Source organism: Colius striatus, chromosome 1 (assembly GCF_028858725.1).
Source record: "Colius striatus isolate bColStr4 chromosome 1, bColStr4.1.hap1, whole genome shotgun sequence".
In the NCBI taxonomy this organism is placed as follows: domain Eukaryota; kingdom Metazoa; phylum Chordata; class Aves; order Coliiformes; family Coliidae; genus Colius; species Colius striatus.
Window position 1 is genome coordinate 142690097 of NC_084759.1, and position 12738 is coordinate 142702834.

A 12738-nucleotide genomic window follows, 5' to 3' on the forward strand; every position below is an offset into this window, starting at 1 on the left:
TTTCTCAAGAAAACAGAAGTACAGAGGAGCTCTGGTCAAGATCCCAGTGTATTTTGGTTTGGCTAATACTCACAGACTATGAATTTCTAATATTATGAAAAGCGTAATTATCTAAGGACCAGGTTCACATCTGTTTCCACCCAAGGCATTACATGGATCTTTCTTAAATCTCACACCATAGCTAAATAAGACAGCTTATTTCCTTTTCTGGAAAGCCCTTCTCAGCTATTACTGCTAGTCTGGAAAAAAACTCAATTCAATTGGGAAGTGACTGGAAAAAGGAATCTCAATGTGCAGGAACAAATAGCAAAGGCAAACTCAAAACACTATATATAACCCTGTCAATTCTTCAGGCTACTGTTGTAAATGCTGGAGAAAGAACCCCATCATCACTCTGTTCCCCACTGCTGTGACCTACAAGGCAATCTCTGCCTCCAGGAAAACATCCTGCCTTTTACCATATTGTGGTAATTCCAAATTGCCAGATGAAAGACAGTGTCCAGTATTTCTCCCAGCACTGCTCTTTCTTCACATCTGCCTGAACTTGCAGGCAAGGAAAGGCAGAGTCTTTGTGTTAACATACCATATGCAGAAACACACCTCCAGAAGACAATAGCATTCCTCTGCCAGCCCCACAGCGTGGAGGAGATGCAAATAAGGGCAATACTCTGTGAGATCCGAGTCATCCTAATCCAGTCTGACTCAGGACATGAAGGTGTGGTGCAAGAATACAGGCTGTGTTGGCACACCACTAAATGTGTCACAGGTAAAGCGTATATAAACGGATGGCACAAGAGTTTGTTTATAGTGTTAACATGTAATCTTTGCAAATAATTTGGGCATCTTCTGAGGCCAGACTGTGGGACAGGTTCCTAGAAAACAAACACTTGTAGCTCTCAGTGCATAGGGACCCTCTGTGCTACTCCACAAAAAGGTTATTTGAGAGTCAAATCTTTACCCGACTTAATGTCAAGAGGTGAGAAAAGTCAGGTTCACAGATTATCTGCAGTACCTGCCCTAGCAGCAGTGAAGGTTCGAACAAGTATGGCTTAGCTAGCATGAGGTCCAGGCATCCCCTGGCTGCTGTGCCAATGAGCCTCAGAACCAAGCTAGAGTACCATGCAAAATGCTCTCAGCGGCCCTGGCTTCTCCGCTGAGTCTATGACAGTCATCTGTGCTGTCATTATGGCCTGGGGACATTGACTGGCTTGACATAGACCAGTGTAAAGCAAGGTGTGACAGCATTTCTGATCATCCTCTGGGAAGACTGAACTGGACCACCTAGAAGTGAAAAATCTACCCCACCTGTAGACCCCATCCTTTTCTCTGCCCACAGTGTGCTTTGGGGAATGGTATTGCTTAGCACAGGTTCCTGTGAACAAAGGTCTCACTAGTATCTTCAAAAGCACAGAAGTATCGCATGAAAACTTCATGGTGTAGAAGTTGCCTTGCTGCCAACACTTTTCTTCAGGGTGAGGTAGTTTGGGGGTGACATCTAGTTTAACTTCTCCTCTAGGTTAACAGTTTCCACCAAGAGGAAACAGATACTTCAGCCACTACTGGAGAGCTGCATGGTCCAATTTCTCCCCATGGGCACTCAGCAACCTAACTCAGAGCAATTAGCTATGCAAAAGAGCGATACTGTGCACGTACAGGCAGGTAACCTTGCGTGTGAGCAACTGCAAGTCAACTCGTGGGCATGTGAATGGACCTGCCTATGTAGGAGTGCTCACCCTAACATGTAGCTGCTTCTGAGGGTGCCTTCTCTAGCAGGGAGGCTAGAGAAGGAAGTCAAGGCATGAGCAACTCCAGCTTGCTGCCACCTACTTTTCTCATACAAAACCAAGCACCTGCTCATTCACACCAACACTCAGGTCAGTTTTTAAGCAACTCATGTCCCTATGTAGTGGCCTGGAACCCTGGAGATCACAGAGCTCATGGAAGTAAGGGGGTAAGAAACCAATTTTCTGAGGAAGGGAAAGGATACATCTTTAGATGTCCATGCTAAGGAGGTGGAAGTCTTGCTACAAGGACTTGTTTTATTCACACACCTCCACGTTTTCTTCTGAAACCCTCAAATTTTCCACTTCAGAGAGCAGGGTTGCATGCTACTGATTTGGAAAAGCAGCAGCTCTAAGACTCTTGAAGTGAGACAGAAACCACCTGTCACAATCCAAGATAGAAAGATAACTACACTCCCAGTGTTATTTACACACAACAATAAAATGTGGAGGAACAGGGATAGGCTGAAGCAGCCTGGAGGGGCAGTTCAAAGGGCCCCTCAAACACCTTGTTCCTATAAGCTGCACCTCCCAACAACCTAATCTAATCCATCACACTCTGCTTGTGCCTGGCTCAGTGTGATGCTCACACCTGCAATAAAGGAAATTAGTGCAAGTGATTTACAGTCTCCCCAGACACCATGGTCTTTGCAGCAGAAAAAAAAAAGTCTGCACAGCAATGGCTGGGAATGTCCACACCTCCAAGTTTATTCAGTGATTGGGATTTGCTTCTACTAAGTTGACACAAAGTTTTAAAGCAAAGGGGGATGGTTGCACATCCTCCTTGTCTGCAAACATAGCTTGCTGAACCAAGCTTTGCTCTCTCTGACTCATGCCCTTCCACACAGGTGGCCAAGATGCCGGGCACTGAAGAGCAAAATAGAAAGAGCAGGAGGAGGTCCCTGACACACCAGCCTTTCCATCCAAACAGAGCATTGCAGCAGCTCTGGAAAGAGGCAGTGTTTTAGCGTGTGAGTCTTCCCCGAGGAAGACCTGTCCTGTCCCTGCCCTTGTCCCTTCCAGCTGTGTTGCCAAGCCAACAGCATTACAGCAGTAAAAGCAGGGCGCAGGATTCATTCTCCAGACCTGGCTGCTCTGTGCTTTACTGGTATCTTCTCCCTCCCCAACACCTCATTCACCCTTGAAATAAGAAAGCTTCCCCTTCTCCAGCATTCACTTGCAGGAGCAAAGTGTTCTGTGTAGCAGCTGGTAAAGATGAAATAACCATTTCTACTGCAGAGCCCACTCCACAGAGGTTAGTGCCTGTCGGCAGCGGGAGCAAACAGACCGTCTCCAGCTCCTCGGGTTTCTTGGCAAGGAGGTAGCGTCCCGCCTGCTATAACTTGTTTTGGATGACAACAGGCCACTTTTCATGTGAGGAGAGTTGTGCCCGTCTTCAACTCACACCAGCCAGCTTGTTTTTCTTCACTCAGCTATAAACATGCTTAAGATTCCTGTAAATACCTACTGGGCAGCAGACTGGCCAAATAGGTCAATGATTTTCTTATTTTTTTAAAAAAAAGGAAAATAAAAAGCAAGCCCCGCAGTGTTCCTGAGAAACAATAGTCCTGCCAATAAGGCTCCCTGGGAAGAAAGTGTAGGAACACGTTGATGCAGTCACATCACAAAAAAACCCACCAAAACTATTTTTCCTTTGATCAGACTTCAGCATCACCTTCAAAGGAGACACATGACTCATAAGGGCCCATACTGTCGTCTGTCCCTGACTAACCCATCCCAAACCTCCCTGACAGACAGAGAGACCCAGATCAACTTAGGCACACACGAATCCCACCTCAAGAGCCAGAGCCTCTGCCAGCATATGATGATGCAGCACCGTGAAAACCAGTGGGTACTGGTGGTTACAGTCTATCTTAACAGACCCTTTACTCTCTTACATCCAAACCTATCTACCCACTTTGTTGGATAACAGAGCTGCATGTACATCATGGAAGGACAGTCAGAGCCCCAATTTTTAAGCATCACTTACTCAAATGCCCACATCCAGGCAGTCTGACATTTACCTCCTCTACCGCATACGGGTCTGGTGGGACGAGAGGGGAATAAATCTGGGAAGGATCCACCATGCCTGAAGAATTACTCTAAGGCACTGGTCCAGGAACAGGGGTAGCCCAAAGGGATCACAGTGGCTTGCGATCCATCCCATGCATGGCTGAGAGGAATATTTTTTTGTGACTCCTTATAGCCTCACATGAGGATGGCTCACTGCTCTGGAAAGAGAGCACATATTTGACTTTCCATACACAGGTTGTTCTGCAATGCCTTTTAGGGAGTCAAGAAGACACTCTGTTATAGACATAGGAGATGGAAAGAGCGATCTCCTATAGATCTACTTCCAAGCCTGGCAGCTCTTCAGCTTTCTGGCCACAATGGAGGGTGCCTCTTAGCCTTTTACCCTGAAAAAAAAAAAATCACTCAAGAAACAGCCTTTAGATTTGATCGTTAAAAACTGGGGAGGCTATTGCATCAGATGAGTTGGTAGCTCTCAGGTGGTCACAGGTGACTTACCATAGGGTTTCCACCTCGGACACATGACAGAAAACAATGCAGAAAGGAGAGGCAAAAAGCACTAATTGCTCTGAGAGTCACTCCCTCCTACCCCAGCTTCCTGGGATTTCTGGAAAGTCACCACGTGGAGTCACAAACACAGCCACCTTAGTCCCCAGAGAAAAAAGCTATTTAGCTTTAACAGCCAAAAGAAAACAAAGACTATTTTTCTTTCATTCCAACTTCTGAATTCTCATAAATCAGGCTTTGGAAATACTGGGGGCAATAGGAAGGGTGGGGAAGGTCACAAGTTATCCTTCTTCCTCTTAGCAGGTTCCAAAAAACACATGATGCCAAGTGCCCGGTGTGCCCACAGAGCCTCAGCTCTCCCTTTGTGATGCTGCAGAGCCCTCAGAAGCTGTCTGCCAGAGGGTTTCGCCCTCCCATCCTTCCCAGAAGCATTTAAATACATTCTGCATGTAACGTGCAGCAACGTCTCTGGTGGTTTCGGGAGAATCTGGAATTTTACGTAACTGAACTTTAATACAATGTAATTAATTTTCCTCATCTTCTGTTTTAGTTGGTAGCGACTGTAGTCATGTCACCGTTTCCAGTTTCAGTCTTAAAACAGAATGACTTTTGTAACAGAGATGGAAAAATAACTATCTAAAAGCAAAGAGGAAGAACCTAATTCATAAGAAAAGTTGTTTGCTCCTGCTCATTGCTTGTGTTCTCATGCTCTCTGCCTTTTTCTCCCATTCCCTCCCTCTCCCTTTGCATTGCTGGCAGTGAAGGGACAGTCAGCGGCTCCAAACACCTGACTCGGCCTCTCTCTCTCCATGTAACCACTCTTTTAAATACCTCAGAGTGGTTTGTTTTCCGCTTTACTGCACCACACATGTGCTCTACATACTTCTACAGTCTCCTCTAAGGGTCTTTGGGGGATACTGGCAAAGCAGCGCACAGCAAGGGCTCAGCTAGATTGCATGAGACATGTAATGCAAAGGAGACTCATAGTGCAACCCATCTTCTCATGTCCCAACTAATTCCAGTAAGCATAAAAAGCAGATTATAACTAGAGGATTTATCCTAGCCAAAGAAATCAGATCTCTTACGCTGTTGGAACAACAGCTATGTGTTTTTAGCCTTAACGTCACGTATAATATGGAACAAATGGACAAGCTGAAGTCCTGTAATGGACTTTGTGGGACTAGACATTCATGAAGCTCTTTGCACAGCCACAGTCTAAAGCTTCAAGACTGAAACCATGCCTGACTCATGGCAGTAAGAATCACAAGGTTTTGTAATGCATAATGAAGGGATCAAGGATGTGGGGAAAGTATTCATAGACAAATGCTCACGTGTCTGAAAAAACTGTTAACAAATTTGAATGGCACCAAGCACTGATACTGTTTGAAAAACAGCAGCAACACCACCACAGGTTTTTACAAAACAGCGGCCAATACGGAATTTTCTTGCAACGGTAAAAAACAAGAGATGCATAAAACCCCACATGACCCAGATGGGAATAAATCTTTTCCTCTACTTCGGGGAAAAAGGAAAATAATGAAAAGAAGCACATAACTGTACTTAGCATCAACTCTGTTGTACGACTGAAAGTTTGCACAAATCGAGCCCGTTATGAGGCAGGTGGTGTGCCTCTCCAGGGTATGCATTCCCTCCTCCTTTGCATACACTTCTCTCATCAAAGTGATATTCAAAGCATCTTTGCTGTCTTCCAGGTAAGCACTAGAGCCCCGGGAACAAGAGACACCTCAAAGCCGTGACTCCGGGCTCTGTAATTCCAGCAAAGTCACATTTTGACAGATCTCCTAACAGAGAGGAAAGAGAGAGCCGACAGGCAGAAAAGCGAACTCCCTCCGCCCCGACACTCATCTCCTTCCCAGTAGACAAAACCCACTCCCGTCCACAAAGGCTCCCCAGGAACCTGCTCCCCGCTCCCCGGCAGCTCTTTCCCGCCTGCCTCTGCAGCGGGCTGCGCTCACCCACCCGCCCCCGGCCGGCCTGGGAACAGGGGCACGGACAGAGCGCCCGGGGGAGCGGAGCCGGGACCGCGCCAGGCTGAACGGGACTGAACGGGACCCCCCCCACCCCCGCCTTCCCCTCCCCTTGCGCCCCGCGGAGTAACTCACTGCGGTCCGGGGGAGCCCCGCCGCCGGCCGCAGCCACCAGCTCCAGGTAAGCGGCCCAGAGCCCCAGGGCCAGCACGCCCAGGGCCACCAGCAGCCGCGGCAGCCGCCGCCGGCGCAGCCGCGCCAGCAGCCGGCCCCTCATGGCGCCGCTCAGGGCGCCCGGCCGCAGCCCCCGCCGCCGCCCCGAGCCATGCTCCCGCAGGCACTGAACAGCATAGCACGGCACAGCACAAGCCCGCACGGCCCCGGAGCCTCTGCCTCGGACCCCCTCCTCCGCGGGGCGGGCCCAGGTGCGGGGCGGCGCCGCGCCCCCGCGGGGGCAGCTCTCGGCCGGGCCCCGCCGCTGCCGCGGCCGCCACTCCCGCACCTGCCTCCGCCCCGCGACGGCGAGGCCGCCCCTCACCCGCCCCGCGAGCTGCCGGGTGCCAGAAGCCTGGGGTCAGCGCTGCAGGACGTCTCCGCTGCTGCCGAGGCGGCGGGAAAGCCGCTTCAGTGGCGGAGGAGGCGGGAACGCTCCCCTGGTTCCGAGTTTTCCTTGAAGCCGGCTTTCGTGCTGGTAGGAGTGTTGGTGGGTCGCTCCGGCGAGAGGACAGGAGATGATAACTCTTTTGTGCAGAGAGGAGCATGCGAGAGCAAGGCGATTCTCATTCCCACACTTAAACACAGCCGAGTCCATCTGAAAGTGTCTTTCACTTCTGCAACAAGTGTATTAACGTCTGAGTATTCAGTCAAGGGGAACACGGCTCATGAAGCCTCCAAGCTGCTTTCTGAAGCAACTGGCTAGATGCGATCCTACACTAGAGGGCCCACACAAAGACCACAACCTTCCTTGGATGGGCACAGGGTTTCATTTCACACCTCAATTTCACTCTTGAAGTGACTCTCTCAGCTGTCTATCCTCCACCCCCCCACCCCCCCCCCACTGTTAGTTGGTTTGCATCACCAAGCGGTCTCAGAGGATGCAAAATGGATTCTTCTTGGGTTAAACTAAAATGGAAGGTGCTGCCTGAGATGTATGGAAAAAGTCTGCTCCAGAATAACCTCTTTCCAATCACGTATGGTGTAGGTGTTGGGTCATTGGCACCCTTTCCCTTTACAGCTCTGCTGTTTCTGCACAGGTGAAGCCCTCGTGCTGTCTGTAAGCCATGAAGAGGAACCCTCAGGCTGAAGTAGTTTTTAAAATGCATGCAGTACTGGTAGACTTTGTAAGGATCTGGCATTCTTTCACAGCAGCCATCTGAAGCGGGAGGCTGTGCAAAAGGATGCTCATCCTTTTTTAGCATCAGAAAATATGCCAAAGGCCTTTTAAATGGCATCAAGGGCCACAGAAGAGCAGTGAGAGTCCCAACAGGGACAGGCTGACACCAGCAGTACTGGCATCCAGGTGTTTCACTGGTTGGGAGCAAAATCAGTGACTGTGGTCCCTGTGTCCAGGCAGCACCTAGAGACCCTGCTTTTACCCATCACACATTGGGATGGACAGATGGACAATAGATGTCTCAAGGAGATTTCAGAACCATCTCCCTTCAGCTGTGTTGGAGATGTTTCTCTTATCTTGTGAACATGCATCCAGAGAGTTTTACACCTCACTACAGAGCTGAAAAGAGAGGAAGTTTCTCAAGATGGAAGCAAATTCTGTGGTGGGGTAGGCTGGTGAAAGGCTCTGCCTGCCAGCTCCCCTGTCTTCCTGGGGACAAGGCCCATCCTGTAGCTTTCAGGGATCTGCCAGTTGCCTTCCTCCTTCCTACCTTGCTAGAGGCTGTGGATGCACACAGTCCCCAGCAGGCTGCAGTGACGGTGCAGGAAGAAAGGCCTTCCAGCACCCAGCCACAACCAGCACCCCTCAAAACCTGAAGCCATGTGCCAGCTGAATCACTGCAAGGCAGAAATCTCACGTGAGAGTGCAACACTCACTGGTGATGTGTTGGTTTGGGTGGGTTTTTTTCTAGCATGAGTGAAATATGTCAAGTTTTTTCAAAAAGAGAGTGAAAATATTAGGAAAAATGTGTAAGCACAGATCTAAACTGAACTTCATTTTATTCTTAGAAGGAAGTTGCCTTTATGTCTTAAATGAACAATCTTAAGTTTGAAAAATGTTTGAATGCACTTTGCTGAAACACTGGTGTATATTAAAAATATTAAGCACGTTTTTCTCTTGTGAACATGGTTGTAAAATGGAGGCGAGGAGAAAGTGAAATTATAGGTTAACAGTAGTATTGTTGTTTTGTAAACAATCTCTTTCCTGATAAAACAATGCAATAATGCAGAAACAGAAATGTTCTCACCTCCAGAGAAAAAGCTTAAGGAAATAAGTGTGGCATGTTAGAGCCAGCAATGTGCCTTCATAGCCAAGGCCAACAGCATACTGGGGTGCATCAAGAAGAGAGTAGGCAGCAGGTCGAGGGAGGTTCTCCTCCCCCTCTACTCTGCCCTGGTGGGGCCTCATCTCGAGTCCTGTCTCCCATCTCAAGAGGGACAGAGAATTTCTGGAGAGAATCCATCACAGGGCCAACCAAGATGATCAGGGGACTGGAGCATCTTCCTTACAAGGAAAGGCTGCAGGAACTGGGGCTGTTCAGCCTGGAAAAGAGGAGACTGAGGAGGGATGTCATTAATATTTACAAGTATTTAAAAGGTGTAAGTCAGGAGGATGGGGCAAAACTTTTTTCTGTAGTGTCCAGTGACAGGACTAGGGATAGTGGACAAAAGCTGGAACACAAAGAATTCCAGTTAAGCATAAAGAAAAACTTCTTTCCCGTAAGGGTGAGGGAGCCCTGGCACAGGCTGCCCAGGGACAGTGTGGAGTCTCATTCTCTGGACCTGTCTGAACATGTTTTAAACCCATCTGTACATGTTCCTGTGTGACCTCATCTAGGTGAACCTGCTTGAGGAGGGGGGTTGGACTAGATGATCTTTAGAGGTCCCTTCCAACCTCTACCATTCTGTGATTGTGATGTTGGTAACCATCTGTTACAATATAGCTAAAACAGAACACTATTAAGGAACAAAATTTATCTGGATGTGTAATAAATAATAAAATGAGGCATCTCAATAGCCCTACACTGTACTTGTAACATTTTTGTAGGAACTTATTTTTAACTATTTATTCATGCAGAAAGCAATGATACCCAGGAGTAAGATCATCACTTACAGTCATGTTTTAAAAAATACCTCACACAAGTTTCTAATCCCAAATCTACCACCAGCTTTCTATTCCCAGTTTCTCAAGCATCCCAAGTCACACAAGCACACACCCAGATCTCCATGCCTCTCATCCTCACTGGGTGTGATACAGTGGCGGTGGAAACTCCAGCTTGTAACAACACAATGTGCCGGGGTCAGCACCTTGAGAAACAGATGGTGAATGAGCTTGAAGCAAGTGGTGCAGGGACAGGGGCTGTGTCACATTTGGCTGACTGTCAGGCAGCTGGCCAATCAACCTGGGACATGAACAGATTCCTGCTCCCTTCACGATACACCTCTCCCAGCCCCTGCTGTGTGCCTGCTTCAAGCAAACTGACTACTTGCCAGATGAAACAACTGGAGTGGGTTTTGCTTTGTTCGGGCTTTTGTTTGTTTTCTAATTTGGCTATGCTCCCCCATGATAAAAGCAGCTTTTGATATGAATGCAGCACTCCACAACATGCGTCTCCTGCTCCTGCCGGCTCCCCTGTCCAACTCCATCTCTCTGTGTGTCCTTGCCTCTTCTTGTTACACTTTTGTTTCTAGTTATCTAACAACCTCTTCTCTGTTTGGTAAATTACTTTTAGCTCTGTGCCAACATCCTTTCTCTGTAGGCTCCCCAAAGGTTCAATTATCTGCCACTTGCTCCTTCCCTTCTTTCTTCTTGTGTAATTTTCATCTTAACACTAATTACCAGCTCCACACTAAAGATACCCAAGTGTCTCCAGCTTCCACCGCCCCAGTGGCTCCATACCCCTCCTTCCTGACCTCAGCCATGCTCTGAAGCACAATGACTTCATCTCAACATTCATAATTTGAAATGGCTCAAAGGCAGAAGTGTTTCTACGAGAAAAAAGCAGTCTCTGAAGACACTGTTCCCGATTATTTCCGTTTTTGGCTCCTCAGGAATGGACTGGGCTCTAAAAGGCATTGCTGGTAGAGCTATCCCAGAATAAGCCCTCTTGATGCTGCAGTTTAACATCACAGTAAAAGAACTGGTGTGGTCCTGCAATTAAACTGTCAGCAAAAGGACCTTCTTGCCCAGCTAAGTTGTGTTGGTGCAGTGGGGATTTTGCTAATACGGTTATACTAATTAGCAATGGGATTTTTACTAACACAATTACACTGCCAACATTTATATGAACTGGCCTAAGCCAGAGTTTGACACTTCCTCTCACTTTCACTGGTCACATGGCTACAGCATCATCACTTTGACTGACAGCACAGTCACACCATTGCTTCCTTCCAGCTCATCTATCTCGTTGAAAAGCCTTGTTCACAATTCCATCTTCTCACTGCCTAACTCTCTTTCCATAGGTCTCAACCCTAACTGTCCAGATGAAGTTACTTAGAAATGGCTACCCTTGTCAGCTGTATGGAGGACATAAACTTCACTCAGTACCTCTAGGAGCATCTCCTTATTACAGGTCCTGCCTCTGGAGTTGGCCTGAATTGCTTTCTGCACATCAGAACAATCTCTCACTACCTAAAGCAGACATTTGTGCTGCGAGAAGAAATATACTTTAAGCTGATAACTTTCAAAAGACTTTTCAGGCTTTAGACGTTTACCATACTGAAAGATTGGATAATTTTGGAAATAGATGTTTTCAAATTTGAGTAAAGTCTTGTCTAAATTTCCTCCTTCCCCCATCTTAAGAAGTACCAGTACTTAGTTTATGTTTGAAGTGACTGGGCTCATCCTCCTTATGTTTCAGGAAATTCCAAAGATGTGCCAGAGACATTTTATTAGGGACACTACAGAACAAAGCTGAGCAGCTCTCCTGGTGATGACACCAAGCAGAACTCTTATCCACCCAAGCTAGCAGTGAAGAGGTAAAAAACTGGCTTAGTGGACAGTTTAGACGTGACTCTATACAGAGACAAATGTTTAAAGTGAAAGAATGGCAATTTGATCTCTGAATCAATACAGTAGAGTCCAACACATCCAGGAGAAGCTTCACCAGAGCAAATCCAGAGCTTTTCATTCAAATAGAGCCCATTTCAACAACAAAACACTTCATGCCTGCGTGGTTACTCACTGTCTTGCTTTAACATTGAAACACTTCTGTGTTGAAAGCCTCTCTAGTTTTTCTGAATAAAACCAAATAATCTGTATTTACGCATTTGTAATCTGACCACAATCCAACAGCATCACGATTTTTAAGACATAGAATTTAGTCAGCAAAAGTGAACAGTCAACCCCCATTAAGGGTTGTCTTTATAAAGACATTTTTCCAGCTTACTTGAAGGGCAGCCACTCTAACTCACATTCAAAGATGTGCTTTTTCTAAACAGTTCATTTGGTGCTAAATAGGAAATATCGGAAGTCCACCCTGCTCTTTCTGCTAGTTTCTGGCTAGTGGGTTAAATTCCAGTTACCTCTGATATCCTGTTTTAGAAAAGAAAGTCCTAAATATTCAATGTAACATAAGAATCAAAACAAACTTTGTTATTTGTGCTTAAACCCTATGAATACAGCAGCCCAAAGGAGTCATCACAGCTTTCACCTCTCACATCTCCTACACCATATCTAAGTGTTTTGGTACATAATCCCAGTCCACATGCTAAAAAAATGACCAAATTAGTTAGATGACCAAATTTAAGAATAACTATTTAGAGAATAAAGGATATGTTTCTTACAATTCAAAGCAACTCAAGAATATAAAAGCAAAATATTGCAGAAAAATTAGAAAGAAAAAAAATCTTATAGACCAATGACCTACGATGCCACTTTGAATGGGGACAAAGGAGGCATCTTTACTAGGATTTTGACTGAGCAGGCACAAACACAGTGTAGTGTAGCAGAATTACTTGTGTTTGTGAGTTACAATTAAAAGCCTAAACAACATAGCTTTTCATGAACAGATCTACCACAACAAAGTACTCAGAGATGTTGCTCCCAGCTAGTCTCAAAAAAGCATCTGAATATCAAATAATTACTTCCTGGTCTACATAAAGAGACATTACCATTCCAGAATATTAGGCTGCCCACAGAGTCCATCCATACTGGTAAAACACACGTTTCTGAATTGGTATTACTACTTACATAAGCAATTCAAGCACAGCCATTGCATACAAGTATATACTGTAACTACTACTTAGATTTATTCTGA

The 12738-nt window shown here is 46.5% G+C and overlaps 1 protein-coding gene across 1 annotated transcript in view; it reads right to left on the reverse strand.

Moving 5' to 3' along the window:
• The window catches only part of B4GALNT3 (beta-1,4-N-acetyl-galactosaminyltransferase 3), a 70129-nt gene extending 63545 nt beyond the window's left edge, over positions 1-6584 (reverse strand). The window contains exon 1 of the mRNA XM_062012886.1: positions 6443-6584. Coding sequence (XP_061868870.1) covers positions 6443-6584 — 142 coding nt within the window. The remainder of the gene's footprint in view (positions 1-6442) is intronic.
• Positions 6585-12738: the final 6154 nt, after the last annotated feature.